General features: G+C 34.7%; 2 protein-coding genes across 6 annotated transcripts in view; one reads left to right on the forward strand and one right to left on the reverse strand.

The window, feature by feature from the left end:
• LOC127635174 (rho GTPase-activating protein 18-like) overlaps positions 1-11,856 on the forward strand; it is a 42,095-nt gene extending 30,239 nt beyond the window's left edge. For 2 of the 3 annotated variants that reach the window (XM_052115030.1, XM_052115031.1), the window contains exon 15: positions 9,354-11,856. In XM_052115030.1, the coding sequence (XP_051970990.1) occupies positions 9,354-9,445 (92 nt within the window). In that variant the 3' untranslated portion in view covers positions 9,446-11,856. The remainder of the gene's footprint in view (positions 1-9,353) is intronic. The other variant, XM_052115029.1, reaches the window with a different exon arrangement.
• The window catches only part of LOC127635186 (keratin-associated protein 5-1-like), a 505,876-nt gene that overhangs the window by 41,555 nt on the left and 439,321 nt on the right, over positions 1-25,000 (reverse strand). The gene's annotated exons all lie outside the window — the stretch shown is intronic.

Below are 25,000 nucleotides of genomic sequence, written 5' to 3' on the forward strand. Positions count from 1 at the left end.
GGCAGACAGGGGGCGTATTCAGAAAGCTGTTTTGAGAACAACATTTATTTTTACCATTTAGTGGTGACATCCTTCAGCTTTATGTTTTGAGAAGCGAACAAAACTATTTCTATTAACAAGTTTAGTTAATTTTTGCTAAAGTGAACAAAACAAATTCTATTAACAAGTTTATTTAATTTTTGCTAAAGCGAACAAAACAAATTCTATTAACACATTCGGATTAGTTAATTTTTGCTAAAGTGAACAAAACAAATTCTATTAACACATTCAGTTTATTTAATTTTTGCTAAAGCGAACAAAACAAATTCTATTAACACATTCGGATTAGTTAATTTTTGCTAAAGTGAACAAAACAAATTCTATTAACACATTCGGATTAGTTAATTTTTGCTAAAGCGAACAAAACGAATTCTATTAACACATTCAGATTAGTACATTTTTGCTAAAGCGAACAAAACTAATTCTATTCAGATTAGTTAATTTTTGCTAAAGCGAACAAAACGAATTCTATTAACACATTCGGATTAGTTAATTTTTGCTAAAGCGAACAAAACGAATTCTATTCACACATTCAGTTTAGTTAATTTTTGCTAAAGCAAACAAAACGAATTCTATTAACACATTCAGTTTAGTTAATTTTTGCTAAAGCGAACAAAACGAATTCTATTAACACATTCAGTTTAGTTAATTTTTGCTAAAGCGAACAAAATGAATTCTATTCACACATTCAGTTTAGTTAATTTTTGCTAAAGCGAACAAAATGAATTCTATTCACACATTCAGTTTAGTTAATTTTTGCTAAAGCGAACAAAATGAATTCTTTTCACACATTCAGATTAGTTCATTTTTGCTAAAGCGAACAAAACAAATTCTATTAACACATTCGGATTAGTTAATTTTTGCTAAAGCGAACAAAACGAATTCTATTAACACGTTCAGTTTAGTTAATTTTTGCTAAAGTGAACAAAACTAATTCTATTCAGATTAGTTAATTTTTGCTAAAGCGAACAAAACGAATTCTATTAACACATTCAGATTAGTTCATTTTTGCTAAAGCAAACAAAACGAATTCTATTCAGATTAGTTCATTTTTGCTAAAGCGAACAAAACTAATTCTATTCAGATTAGTTAATTTTTGCTAAAGCAAACAAAACGAATTCTATTCAGATTAGTTAATTTTTGCTAAAGCGAACAAAACTAATTCTATTCAGATTAGTTAATTTTTGCTAAAGCGAACAAAACTAATTCTATTCAGATTAGTTAATTTTTGCTAAAGCTGAACAAAACGAATTCTATTCACACATTCAGTTTAGTTAATTTTTGCTAAAGCTGAACAAAACGAATTCTATTAACACGCTCAGTTTAGTACATTTTTGCTAAAGCTTAACAAAACGTAATTCTATTAACACATTCAGTTTAGTTAATTTTTGCTAAAGCTTAACAAAACGAATTCTATTAACACATTAAGATTAGTACATTTTTGCTAAAGCTGAACAAAACAAATTCTATTAACACATTCAGATTAGTAAATTTTTGCTAAAGCTTAACAAAACGAATTCTATTAATACATTCAGATTAGTAAATTTTTGCTAAAGCTGAACAAAACAAATTCTTTTAACACATTCAGATTAGTTAATTTTTGCTAAAGCTGAACAAAAGGAATTCTATTCACACATTCAGTTTAGTTAATTTTTGCTAAAGCAAACAAAACGAATTCTATTAACACATTCAGTTTAGTTAATTTTTGCTAAAGCTTAACAAAACGAATTCTATTTACACATTCAGTTTAGTTAATTTTTGCTAAAGCTTAACAAAATGAATTCTATTCACACATTCAGTTTAGTTAATTTTTGCTAAAGCGAACAAAATGAATTCTTTTCACACATTCAGATTAGTTAATTTTTGCTAAAGCTTAACAAAACAAATTCTATTAACACATTCGATTAGTTAATTTTGCTAAAGCTTAACAAAACTAATTCTATTAACACGCTCAGATTAGTTCATTTTTGCTAAAGCAAACAAAACTAATTCTATTCAGATTAGTACATTTTTGCTAAAGCTTAACAAAACTAATTCTATTCAGATTAGTTAATTTTTGCTAAAGCTTAACAAAACGAATTCTATTAACACATTAAGATTAGTACATTTTTGCTAAAGCTGAACAAAACGAATTCTATTAACACGTTTAGTTTAGTTAATTTTTGCTAAAGCTTAACAAAACGAATTCTATTAACACATTCAGATTAGTAAATTTTTGTTAAAGCTAACAAAACGAATTCTATTAACACGCTTAGTTTAGTTAATTTTTGCTAAAGCTGAACAAAACTAATTCTATTAACACATTCAGATTAGTTAATTTTTGCTAAAGCGTAACAAAACAAATTCTTTTAACACATTCAGATTAGTTAATTTTTGCTAAAGCGAACAAAAGGAATTCTATTCACACATTCAGTTTAGTTAATTTTTGCTAAAGCAAACAAAACGAATTCTATTAACACATTCAGATTAGTTAATTTTTGCTAAAGCGAACAAAACAAATTCTTTTAACACATTCAGATTAGTTAATTTTTGCTAAAGCTGAACAAAAGGAATTCTATTCACACATTCAGTTTAGTTAATTTTTGCTAAAGCAAACAAAACGAATTCTATTAACACATTCAGTTTAGTTAATTTTTGCTAAAGCTGAACAAAACTAATTCTATTTACACATTCAGTTTAGTTAATTTTTGCTAAAGCGTAACAAAATGAATTCTATTCACACATTCAGTTTAGTTAATTTTTGCTAAAGCTGAACAAAATGAATTCTATTCACACATTCAGTTTAGTTAATTTTTGCTAAAGCGAACAAAATGAATTCTTTTCACACATTGAGATTAGTTAATTTTTGCTAAAGCGTAACAAAACAAATTCTATTAACACATTCAGATTGGTTAATTTTTGCTAAAGCAAACAAAATGCATTCTATTCACACATTCAGTTTAGTTAATTTTTGCTAAAGCGAACAAAACGAATTCTATTCACACATTCAGTTTAGTTAATTTTTGCTAAAGCTGAACAAAACTAATTCTATTAACACATTCAGATTAGTACATTTTTGCTAAAGCTGAACAAAACTAATTCTATTCAGATTAGTTAATTTTTGCTAAAGCTGAACAAAACGAATTCTATTAACACATTCGGATTAGTTAATTTTTGCTAAAGCTGAACAAAACGAATTCTATTAACACGTTCAGTTTAGTAAATTTTTGCTAAAGCTGAACAGAATGAATTCTATTAACACATTCAGATTAGTACATTTTTGCTAAAGCTGAACAAAACTAATTCTATTCAGATTAGTTAATGTTTGCTAAAGCAAACAAAACGAATTCTATTAACACATTCAGTTTAGTTAATTTTTGCTAAAGCTGAACAAAACGAATTCTATTAACACATTAAGATTAGTACATTTTTGCTAAAGCTGAACAAAACGAATTCTATTAACACGTTTAGTTTAGTTAATTTTTGCTAAAGCGAACAAAACGAATTCTATTAACACATTCAGATTAGTAAATTTTTGCTAAAGCGAACAAAACAAATTCTATTAATACATTCAGATTAGTAAATTTTTGCTAAAGCAAACAAAAGGAATTCTATTCACACATTCAGTTTAGTTAATTTTTGCTAAAGCAAACAAAACGAATTCTATTAACACATTCAGATTAGTTAATTTTTGCTAAAGCGAACAAAACAAATTCTTTTAACACATTCAGATTAGTTAATTTTTGCTAAAGCGAACAAAAGGAATTCTATTCACACATTCAGTTTAGTTAATTTTTGCTAAAGCAAACAAAACGAATTCTATTAACACATTCAGTTTAGTTAATTTTTGCTAAAGCTGAACAAAACGAATTCTATTTACACATTCAGTTTAGTTAATTTTTGCTAAAGCTGAACAAAATGAATTCTATTCACACATTCAGTTTAGTTAATTTTTGCTAAAGCGAACAAAATGAATTCTATTCACACATTCAGTTTAGTTAATTTTTGCTAAAGCTGAACAAAATGAATTCTTTTCACACATTGAGATTAGTTAATTTTTGCTAAAGCTGAACAAAACAAATTCTATTAACACATTCAGATTGGTTAATTTTTGCTAAAGCAAACAAAATGCATTCTATTCACACATTCAGTTTAGTTAATTTTTGCTAAAGCGAACAAAACGAATTCTATTCACACATTCAGTTTAGTTAATTTTTGCTAAAGCTGAACAAAACTAATTCTATTAACACATTCAGATTAGTACATTTTTGCTAAAGCTTAACAAAACTAATTCTATTCAGATTAGTTAATTTTTGCTAAAGCTGAACAAAACGAATTCTATTAACACATTCGGATTAGTTAATTTTTGCTAAAGCTGAACAAAACGAATTCTATTAACACGTTCAGTTTAGTAAATTTTTGCTAAAGCTGAACAGAATGAATTCTATTAACACATTCAGATTAGTACATTTTTGCTAAAGCTGAACAAAACTAATTCTATTCAGATTAGTTAATGTTTGCTAAAGCAAACAAAACGAATTCTATTAACACATTCAGTTTAGTTAATTTTTGCTAAAGCGTAACAAAACGAATTCTATTAACACATTAAGATTAGTACATTTTTGCTAAAGCTGAACAAAACGAATTCTATTAACACGTTTAGTTTAGTTAATTTTTGCTAAAGCGAACAAAACGAATTCTATTAACACATTCAGATTAGTAAATTTTTGCTAAAGCGAACAAAACAAATTCTATTAATACATTCAGATTAGTAAATTTTTGCTAAAGCAAACAAAACGAATTCTATTAATACATTCAGATTAGTTAATTTTTGCTAAAGCGAACAAAAGGAATTCTATTCACACATTCAGTTTAGTTAATTTTTGCTAAAGCTGAACAAAACGAATTCTATTAACACGTTCGGTTTAGTTAATTTTTGCTAAAGCTGAACAAAACGAATTCTATTAACACGTTCAGTGTAGTTAATTTTTGCTAAAACTAACAAAACAAATTCTATTCAGATTAGTAAATATTTGCTAAAGCGAACAAAACGAATTCTATTAACATGTTCGGTTTAGTTAATTTTTGCTAAAGCGAACAAAACGAATTCTATTAACACGTTCGGTTTAGTTAATTTTTGCTAAAGCGAACAAAACTAATTCTATTAACACATTCGGATTAGTTAATTTTTGCTAAAGTGAACAAAACAAATTCTATTAACACATTCGGATTAGTTAATTTTTGCTAAAGCGAACAAAACGAATTCTATTAACACATTCAGATTAGTACATTTTTGCTAAAGCGAACAAAACTAATTCTATTCAGATTAGTTAATTTTTGCTAAAGCGAACAAAACGAATTCTATTAACACATTCGGATTAGTTAATTTTTGCTAAAGCGAACAAAACGAATTCTATTCACACATTCAGTTTAGTTAATTTTTGCTAAAGCAAACAAAACGAATTCTATTAACACATTCAGTTTAGTTAATTTTTGCTAAAGCGAACAAAACAAATTCTATTAACACATTCAGTTTAGTTAATTTTTGCTAAAGCGAACAAAATGAATTCTATTCACACATTCAGTTTAGTTAATTTTTGCTAAAGCGAACAAAATGAATTCTATTCACACATTCAGTTTAGTTAATTTTTGCTAAAGCAAACAAAACGAATTCTATTCAGATTAGTTCATTTTTGCTAAAGCGAACAAAACTAATTCTATTCAGATTAGTTAATTTTTGCTAAAGCAAACAAAACGAATTCTATTCAGATTAGTTAATTTTTGCTAAAGCGAACAAAACTAATTCTATTCAGATTAGTTAATTTTTGCTAAAGCGAACAAAACTAATTCTATTCAGATTAGTTAATTTTTGCTAAAGCGAACAAAACGAATTCTATTCACACATTCAGTTTAGTTAATTTTTGCTAAAGCGAACAAAACGAATTCTATTAACACGTTCAGTTTAGTACATTTTTGCTAAAGCGAACAAAACGAATTCTATTAACACATTCAGTTTAGTTAATTTTTGCTAAAGCGAACAAAACGAATTCTATTAACACATTAAGATTAGTACATTTTTGCTAAAGCGAACAAAACAAATTCTATTAACACATTCAGATTAGTAAATTTTTGCTAAAGCGAACAAAACGAATTCTATTAATACATTCAGATTAGTAAATTTTTGCTAAAGCGAACAAAACAAATTCTTTTAACACATTCAGATTAGTTAATTTTTGCTAAAGCGAACAAAAGGAATTCTATTCACACATTCAGTTTAGTTAATTTTTGCTAAAGCAAACAAAACGAATTCTATTAACACATTCAGTTTAGTTAATTTTTGCTAAAGCGAACAAAACGAATTCTATTTACACATTCAGTTTAGTTAATTTTTGCTAAAGCGAACAAAATGAATTCTATTCACACATTCAGTTTAGTTAATTTTTGCTAAAGCGAACAAAATGAATTCTTTTCACACATTCAGATTAGTTAATTTTTGCTAAAGCGAACAAAACAAATTTTATTAACACATTCGGATTAGTTAATTTTGCTAAAGCGAACAAAACGAATTCTATTAACACGTTCAGATTAGTTCATTTTTGCTAAAGCAAACAAAACGAATTCTATTCAGATTAGTACATTTTTGCTAAAGCGAACAAAACTAATTCTATTCAGATTAGTTAATTTTTGCTAAAGCGAACAAAACGAATTCTATTAACACATTAAGATTAGTACATTTTTGCTAAAGCGAACAAAACGAATTCTATTAACACGTTTAGTTTAGTTAATTTTTGCTAAAGCGAACAAAACGAATTCTATTAACACATTCAGATTAGTAAATTTTTGTTAAAGCGAACAAAACGAATTCTATTAACACGTTTAGTTTAGTTAATTTTTGCTAAAGCGAACAAAACGAATTCTATTAACACATTCAGATTAGTTAATTTTTGCTAAAGCGAACAAAACAAATTCTTTTAACACTTTCAGATTAGTTAATTTTTGCTAAAAGCTGAACAAAAGGAATTCTATTCACACATTCAGTTTAGTTAATTTTTGCTAAAGCAAACAAAACGAATTCTATTAACACATTCAGATTAGTTAATTTTTGCTAAAGCGAACAAAACAAATTCTTTTAACACATTCAGATTAGTTAATTTTTGCTAAAGCGAACAAAAGGAATTCTATTCACACATTCAGTTTAGTTAATTTTTGCTAAAGCAAACAAAACGAATTCTATTAACACATTCAGTTTAGTTAATTTTTGCTAAAGCGAACAAAACGAATTCTATTTACACATTCAGTTTAGTTAATTTTTGCTAAAGCGAACAAAATGAATTCTATTCACACATTCAGTTTAGTTAATTTTTGCTAAAGCGAACAAAATGAATTCTATTCACACATTCAGTTTAGTTAATTTTTGCTAAAGCGAACAAAATGAATTCTTTTCACACATTGAGATTAGTTAATTTTTGCTAAAGCGAACAAAACAAATTCTATTAACACATTCAGATTGGTTAATTTTTGCTAAAGCAAACAAAATGCATTCTATTCACACATTCAGTTTAGTTAATTTTTGCTAAAGCGAACAAAACGAATTCTATTCACACATTCAGTTTAGTTAATTTTTGCTAAAGCGAACAAAACTAATTCTATTAACACATTCAGATTAGTACATTTTTGCTAAAGCGAACAAAACTAATTCTATTCAGATTAGTTAATTTTTGCTAAAGCGAACAAAACGAATTCTATTAACACATTCGGATTAGTTAATTTTGCTAAAGCGAACAAAACGAATTCTATTAACACGTTCAGTTTAGTAAATTTTTGCTAAAGCGAACAGAATGAATTCTATTAACACATTCAGATTAGTACATTTTTGCTAAAGCGAACAAAACTAATTCTATTCAGATTAGTTAATGTTTGCTAAAGCAAACAAAACGAATTCTATTAACACATTCAGTTTAGTTAATTTTTGCTAAAGCGAACAAAACGAATTCTATTAACACATTAAGATTAGTACATTTTTGCTAAAGCGAACAAAACGAATTCTATTAACACGTTTAGTTTAGTTAATTTTTGCTAAAGCGAACAAAACGAATTCTATTAACACATTCAGATTAGTAAATTTTTGCTAAAGCGAACAAAACAAATTCTATTAATACATTCAGATTAGTAAATTTTTGCTAAAGCAAACAAAACGAATTCTATTAATACATTCAGATTAGTTAATTTTTGCTAAAGCGAACAAAAGGAATTCTATTCACACATTCAGTTTAGTTAATTTTTGCTAAAGCGAACAAAACGAATTCTATTAACACGTTCGGTTTAGTTAATTTTTGCTAAAGCGAACAAAACGAATTCTATTAACACGTTCGGTGTAGTTAATTTTTGCTAAAACTAACAAAACAAATTCTATTCAGATTAGTAAATATTTGCTAAAGCAAACAAAACGAATTCTATTAACATGTTCGGTTTAGTTAATTTTTGCTAAAGCGAACAAAACGAATTCTATTAACACGTTCAGTTTAGTTAATTTTTGCTAAAGCGAACAAAACGAATTCTATTAACACGTCTTTTTAGTTAATTTTTGCTAAAGCGAACAAAACTAATTCTATTAACACATTCAGTTTAGTTAATTTTTGCTAAAGCGAACAAAACGAATTCTATTAACACGTTCGGTTTAGTTAATTTTTGCTAAAGCAAACAAAACGAATTCTATTAACACGTTCAGTTTAGTTAATTTTTGCTAAAGCAAACAAAACTAATTCTATTAACACATTCAGTTTAGTTAATTTTTGCTAAAGCGAACAAAACGAATTCTATTCACACATTCAGTTTAGTTAATTTTTGCTAAAGCGAACAAAACGAATTCTATTAACACGTTCGGTTTAGTTAATTTTTGCTAAAGCGAACAAAACGAATTCTATTAACACGTTCAGTTTAGTTAATTTTTGCTAAAGCGAACAAAACGAATTCTATTAACACGTTCGGTTTAGTTAATTTTTGCTAAAGCGAACAAAATGAATTCTATTCACACATTCAGTTTAGTTAATTTTTGCTAAAGCAAACAAAACGAATTCTATTAACACGTTCGGTTTAGTTAATTTTTGCTAAAGCGAACAAAACGAATTCTATTAACACATTCAGTTTATTTAATTTTTACGACTAAACAAACAAAATCAGTTTAAAGTTCTGCTGATGTAAACTAACTAGTAAATAAATACATTCAGAGTCAAAATGTACAAATATAGCACTTCCTTTGTTTCAGCAGCCCAGTCACTACCCAAACACATCCCATAAACATTCCTCTCGATCATTGTTGTTTGTGTTTACTCTAGGAGAGCGTTGCCTGGACCCAGACACATATTTACTGGATGTTTACCATGTTAACCCTCATTGTGAATGGGTCCTAAAATCACGATCTACCTGAAGACGGCCACAGCTCTGAATGTGTACTGAAGAAACTAAAGGTCAAAGGTCATGAACCCTGAGACCACAAGCACGTTACTGGAGCCCTTTACAAGCCCTCAGTAAACATCTTATGAAGGACTGCTGGAGGTCAGAGGTCATACAACAGACCAGAGGTGATGCCGCTGCATCGTTTTACATGTTCTCCCTCCACAAACGTTGTGTTTCCTGAATGCAGAACTCTGGAAGTTTTGTGGCACTGACGGATCAGTGCAGGTCATTGAGTTGTTTGGTGCCAAAAACGGCGATGAAGCATGTTTCGTCACTTTATAACACTACGGAGTGTAAAAAGAGCATGTAGATAAACTATTTATAGCACTAATTTATCCAACTGTATCATAACCATTTTGTATTGTTTCTATACGCTGCATGTTTGCAATGAAGCCATGTGAACTTATAAAGTCAAACGCTACACGAGCGACTCTAACCACTTCTGTCCAGCTCATTTTGATTTCTTTGGATTTCGGGATGAGAGGAATGAGAAACTGCATTTAAGCAACTAGAAAGATTTTTTGGTAATGTGACATTAAGAACGTTTCCTCCAAATTAATTAGAACTGAATTAATGTATATTATAATTATTTTTAGAATCACAGTAAAGTTTTTATACATCATGGACACCTTTGATGTTCTAACTTACATTAATTGCAGGAAAAAAGTGTTTATTGTTATGCTATATGAAAGTATTACAGTCATTTTAAAGATAATAAGAGATTTTTATTTAAATTACAGTGATGAGAATTTTGGGAAACATGTTTAATTGAATGAAAATCATGTAAAACATGAAGCACATTTCAGGGCTGTGAAAATGAACTTTGACCTGGACATGTTGTTGTGAGATTCATCAGGTGAATATTACCTCTGGGCAAACATGAACTGCATTAATGCACATTTGAAGGATTCTCGTGTAAACTGATATTAAACTGTATTACCGTGTGTTTAAAGCCTTTAGTAACAGGTGTTTAATGAAGGAAATGGAGGATAATGTCCTTTGAACTCTGATTATAATCACTAACTCTAACTCCATAAGGGCGGTCGTGGACTGGGCGTATTTGATACTTTGTAACACGTCAATATCTGCCAAAATGAAACCATCATCATCATCATCATCATCATCATCTTTAATGCTCGAAATTGAATGTATAGGAAAGGTCTGTTGATGAACATATTGCTCTGATTTCATTATTATTTTCTACTTACAAGCTTTTGTTTTTTTATGTGACACGTTTGATGTTCTCAGATGTAGCAGTTGATTTTATAGTTGCCAATTGAATTGTTGAAAATCACGTTTTCCTCATTTGAGTGTCAAAACTTATTTCATGCATCATGAAGTTTATTATGAGTCGGTTTTGTCTGTCTGGTGTGAGATTATTCGTTCATTCTGTTGGTCTTTAATCGATTTTGACTGATGAGTTCATTTATAACTACAAACTGGTACTTTTCTCTTGTTTTAAGAATGTTTCGATTTTTTTTCGGGGTCTGGGTATCTCAGCGAGTATTGACCATCACCCCTGGAGTCGAGGTCATGCTGAGTGACTCCTGCCAGGTCTCCTTAGCAACCACATTGGCCCGGTTGCTAGGGAGGGTAGAGTTACATGGGGTAATCAAATTGGGCCGGTTGTTAGGGAGGGTAGAGTTACATGAGGTAACCAAATTGGGCCGGTTGCTAGGGAGGGTAGAGTCACATGGGGTAACCAAATTAGGCCGGTTGCTAGGGAGGGTAGAGTTACATGGGGTAACCAAATTGGGCCGGTTGCTAGGGAGGGTAGAGTTACATGGGGTAATCAAATTGGGCCGGTTGCTAGGGAGGGTAGAGTCACATGGGGTAACCAAATTGGGCCGGTTGCTAGGCAGGGTAGAGTTACATGGGGTAATCAAATTGGGCTGGTTGCTAGGGAGGGTAGAGTCACATGGGGTAACCAAATTGGGCCGGTTGCTAGGGAGGGTAGAGTCACATGGGGTAACCAAATTGGGCCAGTTGCTAGGGAGGGTAGAGTCACATGGGGTAACCAAATTGGCACGGTTGCTAGGGAGGGTAGAGTCACATGGGGTAACCAAATTGGCCCGGTTGTTAGGGAGGGTAGAGTCACATGGGGTAACCAAATTGGGCCGGTTGCTAGGGAGGGTAGAGTCGCATGGGGTAACCAAATTGGCCCGGTTGTTAGGGAGGGTAGAGTCGCATGGGGTAACCAAATTGGGCCGGTTGTTAGGGAGGGTAGAGTCACATGGGGTAACCAAATTGGGCCGGTTGTTAGGGAGGGTAGAGTCACATGGGGTAACCAAATTGGCCCGGTTGTTAGGGAGGGTAGAGTCACATGGGGTAACCAAATTGGCCCGGTTGTTAGGGAGGGTAGACTGAGACTTGTGCTCCACCACCCGGATTGAGGCGAGTAACCGCACCACCACGAGGAACCAGTAAGTAGTGGGAATTGGGCTTTTCAAATTGGGGAGAAAATAAAAGAAAATAAATGAAAATGTCAAAAACCTGCAGATGTTCCCATCGCTTTGACTAAACGACTGTCACTGCCAGCCAGTCACTATTTGTAGCCTAGTTTCATCAAAACCGATTAAGTCTCGGTCAAACCCATTCACAACATAGTTGTGTCAAAGTATTGTGGAAAACATGTAGCCATATCATAGTCTTTGACGAAGTGCACAGGATGTTAAATATGTACTCCGTGACTACTCCACATTTGGCATCATTCATGTTGTAATATTTGGGTCATCAGACTTTCATTCTGTAAAGCTCATATCATTAAAATGCTGAAACAGTGAGTGTCTGTACGAGCTCATTTCTCTCTGTCGCTCGTTTAGTTTGTGAAGCTGTTTGTTTTAAATGTCATTGGCAGTTTTATTGCTGGTCAGCACTCTTCTGGAATGTTCTGGAATGTTTTAGATAATGGAGGAATGTTGCTGTTGCAACCAGTAAAACAAGAAACAGTTTACTGACAAATGCACTTAATTAACCAATATCTAATAGAAATGCAGCAACAACATTTGTTGGACTCATGAAATTCACAAACATCTAAAATGATTAAAAACATTCAGATGAAACGACATTCTCAATATAAAATGAATTTTCATCAGCTGATCGATGAAAGAGAAACACACATGGGTCAGTGTTGAAACCATGAAGCTAGCGCTACTTTAGCTTGTGTCCAGACAGGTGATGTCTGTTTTTAAAGACAATTGGCTCTTTTACCTTTTCAACATCTGCCATCAGGGACTAAAAACAAAATGTTTTTCATTTCTGTTCGTTCTGAACAAAAACATTATTTTTCGTTCGGTTCAGAAGTTCTGCAGCCTCCTTTGCAAAAGATTACCGTTAGAACAGAATAAAATAACGGTTAATGACGTTTAAAAAGGTTTTCATTCACAGCATGACACATCCATGAGCTCCATAAATATATTTTAACAAACCCTTCGATCTTTAGTTTCAAATTATCAGAACAAAATTATAATATAATCGGTTACCAGCATTTAAAAATAAAGTTTTCAATCCAGAACAATTGAAAATCACTTTGTTCCCGTTTTCGGTTACTCTCTGCTAAAAATTATGTTGGTGTTTTGATTTTCATTTTTGTTCCTTGAACCGTTTAGTCTCTGTCTGCCATATTGGGCATTCCAATTTCTCCCGTTTATTTTAACGCATGTGTTCGAATTTCTCCCATTTATTTTAACACACGTGTTCCAATTTCTCCCATTTATTTTAACGCAATTGTTCCAATTTCTCCCATTTATTTTAACGCACGTGTTCCAATTTCTCCCATTTATTTTAACGCACGTGTTCCAATTTCTCCCATTTATTTTAACGCACGTGTTCCAATTTCTCCCATTTATTTTAACGCAATTGTTCCAATTTCTCCCATTTATTTTAATGCACGTGTTCCAATTTCTCCCGTTTATTTTAACGTAAGTGTTCGAATTTCTCCCATTTATTTTAACGCACGTGTTCCAATTTCTCCCGTTTATTTTAACGCACGTGTTCCAATTTCTCCCGTTTATTTTAACGCACGTGTTCCAATTTCTCCCATTTATTTTAACGCACGTGTTCCAATTTCTCCCATTTATTTTAACGCAAGTGTTCCAATTTCTCCCATTTATTTTAACGCACTTGTTCCTATTTCTCCCATTTATTTTAACGCAATTTTTCCCATTTCTCCCGTTTATTTTAACGCAAGTGTTCCAATTTCCATTTATTTTAATGCAAGTGTTCCAATTTCTCCCATTTATTTTAACGCAAGTGTTCCAATTTCTCCCGTTTATTTTAACGCATGTGTTCGAATTTCTCCCATTTATTTTAACACACGTGTTCCAATTTCTCCCATTTATTTTAACGCAATTGTTCCAATTTCTCCCGTTTATTTTAACGCACGTGTTCCAATTTCTCCCGTTTATTTTAACGCATGTGTTCGAATTTCTCCCATTTATTTTAACACACGTGTTCCAATTTCTCCCATTTATTTTAACGCAATTGTTCCAATTTCTCCCGTTTATTTTAACGCACGTGTTCCAATTTCTCCCATTTATTTTAACGCACGTGTTCCAATTTCTCCCATTTATTTTAACGCACGTGTTCCAATTTCTCCCATTTATTTTAACGCAATTGTTCCAATTTCTCCCATTTATTTTAATGCACGTGTTCCAATTTCTCCCGTTTATTTTAACGTAAGTGTTCGAATTTCTCCCATTTATTTTAACGCACGTGTTCCAATTTCTCCCATTTATTTTAACGCAATTGTTCCAATTTCTCCCGTTTATTTTAACGCACGTGTTCCAATTTCTCCCATGTATTTTAACGCAATTGTTCCAATTTCTCCCGTTTATTTTAATGCACGTGTTCCAATTTCTCCCGTTTATTTTAACGCACGTGTTCCAATTTCTCCCGTTTATTTTAACGCAATTGTTCGAATTTCTCCCGTTTATTTTAACGCACGTGTTCCAATTTCTCCCGTTTATTTTAACGCACGTGTTCCAATTTCTCCCGTTTATTTTAACGCACGTGTTCCAATTTCTCCCATTTATTTTAACGCAAGTGTTCCAATTTCTCCCATTTATTTTAACGCACGTGTTCCAATTTCTCCCATTTATTTTAACGCAAGTGTTCCAATTTCTCCCATTTATTTTAACGCACTTGTTCCTATTTCTCCCATTTATTTTAACGCAATTTTTCCCATTTCTCCCGTTTATTTTAACGCAAGTGTTCCAATTTCCATTTATTTTAATGCAAGTGTTCCAATTTCTCCCATTTATTTTAACGCAAGTGTTCCAATTTCTCCCGTTTATTTTAATGCAAGTGTTCCATCTCGGGCAGGGCCGAATTTAGGCATGGGCGACATGGGCAGTCATGCTACAACCGCTACTGATCTTGGGCTAAATAGTCTCTGATCTGAGTGATCTGCAGGTTTGAGCTTGTGTTCATGTGTAGAGTTAAAGACAGCAGTGTCATCTAGTGTCTTAAAAGTACAGTTACATATCTATAATTCAGACTGATGTTAAATATTTAATTTTTATCTTTTTAGTTCTATAAATATGTTCTATAATTGTATTATTTATATATACCGACACATATATATAAGTGTTTAATCTATTTAATGTCATCTTATTTATGTTCTAAAATATCAGATGCTCTTATTATATCCTTTGGATCAGAGTTTTTTCAGCACACAGTTTATTATTATTATTTGTTTTAGTATTATTAGTTATTATGAGACACATTTTCATTTATTTTACAGCATAACCAATAACTTTAGTAATGACACTATTGCAGAAACTATGGTTACCATGGTTTCTTTGTATGGATGTGGGTAAATGCTCTTAGTTTGGTATTAAGTTTAATTTATTAATAGTTTGCATGATTCACCTTCTCGTATTTAAATGAAAGAAAGGTGAAAAGCGCTATCCAAATAAAATGTCTTTGTCCAACATGCACCAGAAATATTTAAATGCAATAAAAACTGAATGTTTTGTATCTGTAAGTGTCTTGATGAAACTCTCTAAAACAATCTAACAGTAATATCAGTGTGTGTTTCACTGGCCCTTCACCATGTTCATTGTTTTGGCCTCATTTGTCATCATCAAGTCTGTCTCATGTTTGGCTTCAGTTAAAAATCACTCAACTCCACTGGAGTCAAACACAGCTAGAGTCCATCTGCAAATGGTTTGGCCACCTGTGTTGGCCTCCATTCTGGTGCCCACCTGGCAACACATTGGCAGTCCAGTTGGCCTCCCTGGGTGTCAGTGTGCCTGTAAACCAGCTGAGCTTGTTTGGATAATAGTGCCAGAGCTGAGAGTGGCACAAGGACTGTCAGGTGTGCCAGTGGAGAGCCAGTGAGAATCAGCAGCATGCGAGATGAGTCGCAGAAACAATGAGCATGGTGAAGAAATCTGTAGCAAGAAAAGACCAACTCACAAGTAAAATATAAAGTGAGATATTCTGCAGAAGTGTCTCTAAACTAGTTTTGCTCCAGGACCCAGATTTGACATTGAACATCAATTGCCAACAAACACAGTCCCAAAATTGTTTATTACATCTACTTTATTACAACTCCTATCTACATGAATAAGAAAAGACAGAAAACTCCAAAACGTGAAATGTCTTCAGGATTGGGCCAAAACAATGAAGAAAGCCCAAACGGTCTGTTCCAGATGTTCTCCAGCAGAGGGCAGTGAGGGACTGATAAACTGAGCATGATGCACACTTCTCTTCTAGTGTTTCTAGCTGATCGTGACATTTAAGATACAGCAGGTACTGATGCAAAATTGGCTTTTTGGGTCATTATCAAAATATGATGACAATCAGTCCCTTGTCTTATAAGCCACCAAAAAGATTTAAAATTCAAATTTTGTCCCTGTCTTCTGGCCCAGCACTTTCATGACATTTACAGGTGTTTATGCGAGTTGAATTGTTTTATACTCGTTTTTAATTTCTCAGATGGAGTGGTGGTGGTGGCGTAGTGGCTGAAGCACATATCTGGTAATCAGAAGGTTGCTGGTTCAAACCCCACAGCCACCACCATTGTGTCCTTGAGTAAGACACTTAACTCCAGGTTGCTCCGGGGGGATTGTCCCTGTAATAAGTGCACTGTAAGTCACTTTGGATAAAAGCATCTGTCAAATACATAAATGTAAATGTAAATTTCAGGTCTGAAATAATAATAATAATAATAATGATAATAATGCAAAAAAATTAAATGAATATATTAGTCCCTTGATTTCGTGTCATTAATGTATTTTGATAAAACAAAGATTTGTGGACCAGAACCTCCAAGGTCAAAGTTTAGAGAAAGTCCTAAACGTCCTCACGTCCTCACGTCCACACGTCCTTGCAACACATGACTGATTTTAAAAGTGTCACACCTTTGAGTGCTGATGAGCCCCGCCCATGTGACTCTACCCTCCTTAGCAACCGGGCCAATTTGGTTACCCCATGTGACTCTACCCTCCTTAGCAACCGGGCCAATTTGGTTACCCCATGTGACTCTACCCTCCCTAGCAACCGGGCCAATTTGGTTACCCCATGTGACTCTACCCTCCCTAGCAACCGGGCCAATTTGGTTACCCCATGTGACTCTACCCTCCCTAGCAACCGGGCCAATTTGGTTACCCCATGTGACTCTACCCTCCCTAGCAACCGGGCCAATTTGGTTACCCCATGTGACTCTACCCTCCCTAGCAACCGGGCCAATTTGGTTACCCCATGTGACTCTACCCTCCCTAGAAACCGGGCCAATTTGGTTACCCCATGTGACTCTACCCTCCCTAGCAACCGGGCCAATTTGGTTACCCCATGTGACTCTACCCTCCCTAGCAACCGGGCCAATTTGGTTACCCCATGTGACTCTACCCTCCCTAGCAACCGGGCCAATTTGGTTGCTGTGGAGACCTGACTGGAGTCACTCAGCACGCCCTGGATTCAAACTCACGACTCCAGGTGTGATAGTCAGTGCCAATACTCGCTAGAATTCAGTTCTTTTATTATTATTAGAATTTTTTTTTCTCCATTTTGTTAAATGAAGGTCTCATTAAAACTGATTTGGAAACTTTTACCAGGCCGTGATCATTTATTTTTGGTATTTTCAAAAATACTGTATACTGTATACTACTACAGTAATACCATGGTTTGTTTAAGCAAGGGTCATCCTTGAAACAAACAGGATGACAACATAAAAAATAAACAAGCTTATAGTTAATATAAACTACTTTTTCTCTCTACTAGGACTCGATCAGAGCAGACCTGTGAAGAAGCTCTGTTGTGTTTAGGATGTTGTTTTGTGCTCTGCTGCAGCGCTCCATCATGACTCTGTGCTCGTGTCAGTGGTTCGGTTCCTCTTTCTCCCAGTCTGATGTTTCAGCAGCTCTAAACACATTTGGCTGGTGTGTAACTACATTAGAGTAGCTCCTCTGCCACACTCTGCCACACATTACACATGGCATCATCTTTATACTGTGCAACAGCATGTATCCCTCCATCCATTCATCATCCTACAGCCACTTCATCTCTCGTTTTATCTTCCTCTACTTCCAGAGTTTCATTTTCTCCCTCACTGCTGCTGTGGAAGAACTCAATGAAGAAATTACAGAGGAGATATTAAAGTGTCTCCAGTGAATGCCCACATCTATTACTGTACAAAACAGTCCCAACAGGTCTGACAAATCAGACTAAACCAGCACTGTAAAATAAATGCTTCCATTTTATTTATAGTGTCTATCAAACCGAAGGGATTGTCCGGCCAGTTTAGAGTTTTGTGTACACAAGTGTTTTCGGGGTATAATATTACAGTCCCAAAATAAATATAAAGGCTTTTCACACAACATGACACCCCAGAAATTGTTACACATGTTACGTTTGTACAGAGATGATTTCACCTCTAAAGAACTAAATTGTTCCAAAAAAATGACCAAAACAATTACTGTAGTGGGGGGCCAGGCAGGAACAATGCACGCCCAGTCCCCAATAAGCCTGATGGGGAGCATGAGGGATAAAGGCGGTCCGGTGACGACAGTTCGAGAGAGAGAGAATTACGAGCAGCTGCCCTGTATGTGTTTATATTTGTGTGTTTTTTTTGTTTAAGTTTATCATTAAATATTATTTATATTGTCAAGCCGGTTCTTGCCTCCTCCTTTCCCTTGTACCCCCCCACCCCCCACTCCCACCCCGCCTTACATTGTTGCCGTACCCCGGGAGGGAGCAGGGATGCCCATCGCAGAGTCCTCGACACTGCCGTCCACCCAGGGGAGCGCCGCTGCCATCCGCCGGGGGCCGAAGTAGCCGACCGCATGGATGTGGGCAATGGCTGCCGTCCGTGGAGCAGGTGGGACTGGACTCCCCGACCGCCTGGCATGATAGAGTTGCTGCCAGGCGTGAAGGTGTGCCCTGCCATCCCCCAGAAACGCAGAGGGGTCGAGAGAAGACCGCCATCCACGAGGGGAGTAGGGAAGCGGCTCCCCGACCACCAGGAGAGGTAGGGCCGCTGCCAGGGGCGGAGGAGTGACCCCACGGGTCGATTGGAACCCGGAGGGGCATTCTATCCACTGGGGGGCAGAGGTTTGACTCCGGTCCGCCCAGGGAGGAGCGGCTGCCTTCCGTCTGAGAGGGTGGAGGAGTGATCGAGGACCACGTGACGGTGCATCAGAGAACCGGTGAGTCTCTCTCCTCTCTCTCTCTCTCTGTCAGTCCGTGTTGGCCTTTGCCTCTCCTATTTTTTATTTTTCCCCCTCCTGTCTCCTCCCAGATCGAGGAAGGTGGGGGGGGGGGGCTCCCCGGCCTGAGGCAACACCGGCAGGTATGTAGAGTAAATCACAAAACTTCAGAAAACTAAGATTATTGATGAGCATATCAATAATGTCATTCATCAGCTTTGTCTAGAAGTTGAGAAATAATTTGGAAAGTTACACAGCGCTTCAGCTTTAAACTGCTGAAGGGAATATCAGTGTCAGCAGTAGAAAAGTGAGTTTTGGTTTTAATCTTTGATTCTGTGTAAATATAATTATGTATCAAAGCCGATTGGCTATTGTCCTGACATTCAGCCCATACAGCACACGTCTTGTTTTCTGTCGGCGGCACGCAACAACCAATAAATGCACCTATAGATGGTCTATTCTTTCTCACCTCTAATTAACCAATGTCATCTCAAATATCTTAATCCAAAGGTTTACACCTTTTCTGATGCCAAGGACTGCAAATATGATGATTCCCTTCCGAAGGAACCCCTTCCCTTCCTGATATATAAAGATAGCTTTATATGTTCATGCATGAAGACTGAAGACCCTTTGTGAGAAAATGTAGTAAATGGGAGCTCTTAAAGAGAACTTGATGCTTGCAAAATTAAATAATTGGTTTAATATTGTCATTGTACAATCGCCAAAAGATTTCATACTGAATAATATCTGAAGTTTTTCTCTGTTCATCACACAAAGTGATTGCTTTAGGAATGTTGGAATATAGCGCATGAGTTGACTTGATTACTTTCTAGTCACTATTCACATACATAATGGCAAATAAAACCTGTGAAGAATTTTTAAATTCTCCTTTTGTGTTCTACAGAAGATGGAATTTTCATCTCCGAGTGAAATATTCCCCACTATTACTACTATTATTAGTAATGACATTAGAAAGCAGAATGAAACATTCAAATTTTGTTCAGCCCGTCGGGGTCCCCAGACCAAAAAAGTAAGTTGACAAAAACACATTTATAGTAAACTTACAAACAAAACAAACTTAAATGAAGTCTGCATGTAAAGCAGTGTAATACTTAACAATACTTAAAAACTCTAACTTAAATGTCTGAGGAATATCAATATAGTGGTGCCCTGCAAACACTGAAATAACATCAATGGACAGTGGCTAAAAGCTCCTACAAACTATAAGCATCTCTACGTATATTTGTTTACAAGCATGTAACTCAGTATAGAAACATCAATTCACAAATTACTCAAGCAGATCGACAAGTGTGACATGGATTTGATCAATACATTACAGTAGTAATTTGGTCAACATGTTGTATAATGTCAGTATTTGCAAGGGCACTGATACATCATAACATAACATCATATCACAGCACAACATCATCACAACAACATAATATAGCATCACAACATTATATCATCACAATATCATAACATTACAACATAACATTATATCACAACACAGCATAACATACAATTATAACCTAACATAACACAATCATAACATGATATCTTCACAATGCGTCATAACATAACATCATATCACAGCACATAACATCATCACAACACATCATAACATATCATTATAACCTAACATAACACAATCATAACATAACATCATCACAACGCATCATAACATAACATCATATCACAGCACATCACATCATCACAACAACATAATATAACATCACAACATTACATCATCACAAAATCATAACATTACAACATAACATCATCATAACATAACATTATAACCTAACATAACACAATCTTAACAACATAACATCATCACAATGCATCATAACATAACATCATATCACAACACATCATAACATAACATCATATCACAGCACAACATCACCACAACAACATAATATAGCATCACAACATCACACCATATCACAACACATCATAAAATATCATTATAACCTAACATAACACAATCATAACAACATAACATCATCACAAAATCATAACATCATCATAACATAACATCATATCACAACACATCATAACATATCATTATAACCTAACATAACACAATCATAACAACATAACATCATCACAACACATCATAACATAACATCATATCACAGTACATCATAACATAACATCATATCACCATACAACATAACATAACATCATATCACAGCACATCACATCATCACAACAACATAATATAGCATCACATCATTACATCATCACAAAATCATAACATTACAACAAAACATCATCATAACATAACATCATATCACAGCACATCATAACATATCATTATAACCTAACATAACACAATCATAACAACATAACATCATCACAACGCATCATAACATCATATCACATCATCACAACAACATAATATAGCATCACAACATTACATAATCACAAAATCATAACATTACAACATAATATCATAATATAACATCATATCACAACACATCATAACATATCATTATAACCTAACATAACACAATCATAACACATAACATCATCACAACGCATCATAACATAACATCATATCACAGCACATCATAACATAACATCATCACAAATTCAAAACATTACAACATAACATCATCATAACATAACATCATATCACAACACATCATAAGATATCATTATAACCTAACATAACACAATCATAACAACATAACATCATCACAAAATCATAACATCATCATAACATAACATTATCACAACACATCATAATATAACATCATATCACAGCACATCATAACATATCATTATAACCTAACATAACACAGTCATAACAACATAACATCATCACAACGCATCATAACATCATATCACATCATCACAACAACATAATATAGCATCACAACATTACATAATCACAAAATCATAACATCATCATAACATAACATTATCGCAACACATCATAATATAACATCATATCACAACACATCATAAGATACCATTATAACCTAACATAACACAATCATAACACATAACATCATCACAACGCATCATAACATAACATCATCACAAATTCAAAACATTACAACATAACATCATCATAACATAACATCATATCACAACACATCATAAGATATCATTATAACCTAACATAACACAATCATAACAACATAACATCATCACAAAATCATAACATCATCATAACATAACATTATCACAACACATCATAATATAACATCATATCACAACACATCATAAGATACCATTATAACCTAACATAACACAATCATAACAACATAACATCATCATAACATAACATCATATCACAACACATCATAACATAACATCATATCACAGCACAACATCATCACAACACATATACTGTAGGTATAGCTTTATAATTTGAAGTCATAATCTGGATTCATGTAACAGATTAGCAGTCCAGACAGACGCTGTTTTCCTCTATTTTTAAAACAATTAAAGGTCTTTAAAATCATTTTGTTTTGTCACTTGAGCGACTCCTGTCATGAGAAGACCTGCAGTACAGCTTGTATCTGTCATTGAAATATATATCAACTGTATATATTTAATATGATGTTTTCAATTGGAATATGCAAAAAAAATTATAGTTATGCTTATAAAATTTCTCAAATGATTCACCTACTGGAATAAACTGCACCATTAACATAAACTTTCAACTTAAGATCTTGAGTTTATGTGAGAATAGACTCACAACTTCCCTCATCTCAATAGAATTTAATCTCCGTACTGCACAGGAATCCATGAGGAAGTTATTTCTACAGTATATCAGGGTTAGAAATGAATGGGGGGTTGGGCAAAAATGCAACTGAAGGTGACAGAAATGCCCCAAAAATTCAAAAACCATAAAGGCAGCCACAATGATTCCCATTGTTCTATATGTGACATCTGATATTGTTCTTTATATTCTGTCTTCTAGGCCTATAGAAACATGAGATATCATTTCTCAGTTTGAGTAGAAGTCTCCCATGAGAAAAACACTCCAGTAATCTCACACGTGTCTCCTCTAGCGTTTTACTATGAAAGAGCAACATAATCAGATTTCATCCGGCCAAAAGAAACACAACCACAACTTCAGTGAACACTGAACAGCACTGCAGTGCTCATGAATTCACCTCACACACACGGACACGCTCAAACCCGTCCTGCGTCTCCGTGGAGTTCAAGCAGGCCGGTGGGTTACAAACACCTCCAGAGCCCCTCCAGACCAACCCCAAGTAATCAGAGCTTCAAGCCCAGACACGATCTGCTGCAGGGTGTCTGTTATGTGAGGTGAGCCGGACGGACTGTGGAGGAACTGGGTCTGTTCTAATCACCTGGACTTCACAGGGTAAACCTTCAATTTCAATAAATGCAACAATGAAAATGGAAAATGACCTGGAATGGTTAATTACACGCATCACGGCAGTTCAGAGATGATGCATTTGCAATTGTTGCATTAATTGCACTTTTTTTTTTCATTAGCATGTTCTATAGAACACTGGCTGACCGGGTGAAAAACCATCGAGTTTGTGCACGAGACATGACAGTTTTATTAATAAGCTATGAATACAGAATATCGGGAGAGTATTGAATGTGTGTGTTTGTGTGGTGGCTGTAGATAACAGTCACCTTGAGCTGGCCTATAATGGGCTGTTTGGACTGATTCTGGGTTTGTCCCTTGAAGTCATTTGTTTTTGTGAATCAGTGACCCTCTCTCCGGGTATATCACCAGTAGGGTCAGTCATCTAGTGGAGAAAGATGCTCTCGGCTCGTTCCTATTCCACTTTCCTGGTCTTGTTCTTCCTGGAAGCTGATTAAACTACTTTGTCTTTGTCAACCGTGTTCTGGATTTTGGAGGCAGTAGATATGGACCTGTTTACCTTTGTTTCTTTCTGTGTCTTCAGGATCATTTTAACAGTTCCACGGCTCCTCGCTGTAGGGGTGCCCCTCATTGATTTAACAGTGGGTGAAGGTCTTGGGTGCAGTTCCGAGCAACAAAGCAGTCATGACAGTGATGAGACATATGCCAATTTACAATAAACAACAGAGTTAAACAACACAATGTACAAAACTAATATACACACAGGGCTGTACTGGTAATCTGACATACCGGGCCGACGCACTTTAGGGCCGATCAGGGGAGGATTGACCATCGGGCGAACTGAGGACTCCGGTGTGTCGCCCTTTCAACAACTTTTGGCTCAAAGGAAAGGCTCTGATGACATGGCCCCGAATGCCTTCTGGACCCGCAGCTTAACAGACATCCACCCATTGGAAGGATCGGGCTACATCCGCTACAGAGCGGAGGTCAACACATTAAGTGCCGCACGATCATCAGCATTAATCCACGGTTTCTGGTTATGGTAGATCCGTACTGTTTTGGTCAGCACTACATCATCTATGCACTTCCTGATGAAACACGTTATGGTGTCTGCATAGACCTTGATGTCGTCATCAGAGGCGGACCGGAAGGTCTTGTAGCATAGAATCTGATTGGTTTGACCAGCAATGGATCGTTCTAAGGGCGGGTGCATCCTGTTTCAGTTTCTGCCTGTAAGTGGGCAGATGTAGAATGGAAGAGTTGTCTGATTTGCCAAATGGTGGGCGGGGGAGGGATTTGTAGCCATCCCTGAAGGGAGAGTTGCAATTGTCCAAAACCCGGCCGCTTCTTTTGTTGCATCTGATGTGTTGGAAGTATTTTGGTGTGATTGACTTGAAGTTGGCTTAGTTAAAGTCCCCGGTCACAATGAATGTGGCCTCAGGGTGCGCGGTTTCCTGCTCACTTATGCTCCCATACAGTTCCTCGAGTGCCCGGTCTGTGTTGGCTTATGGGGGATGTACACAGCTGTGGTAATGACCGCTTTGAATTCCTT

The sequence above is a fragment of the Xyrauchen texanus genome, chromosome 42, assembly GCF_025860055.1.
Source record: "Xyrauchen texanus isolate HMW12.3.18 chromosome 42, RBS_HiC_50CHRs, whole genome shotgun sequence".
NCBI classification, from domain to species: Eukaryota; Metazoa; Chordata; class Actinopteri; order Cypriniformes; family Catostomidae; genus Xyrauchen; species Xyrauchen texanus.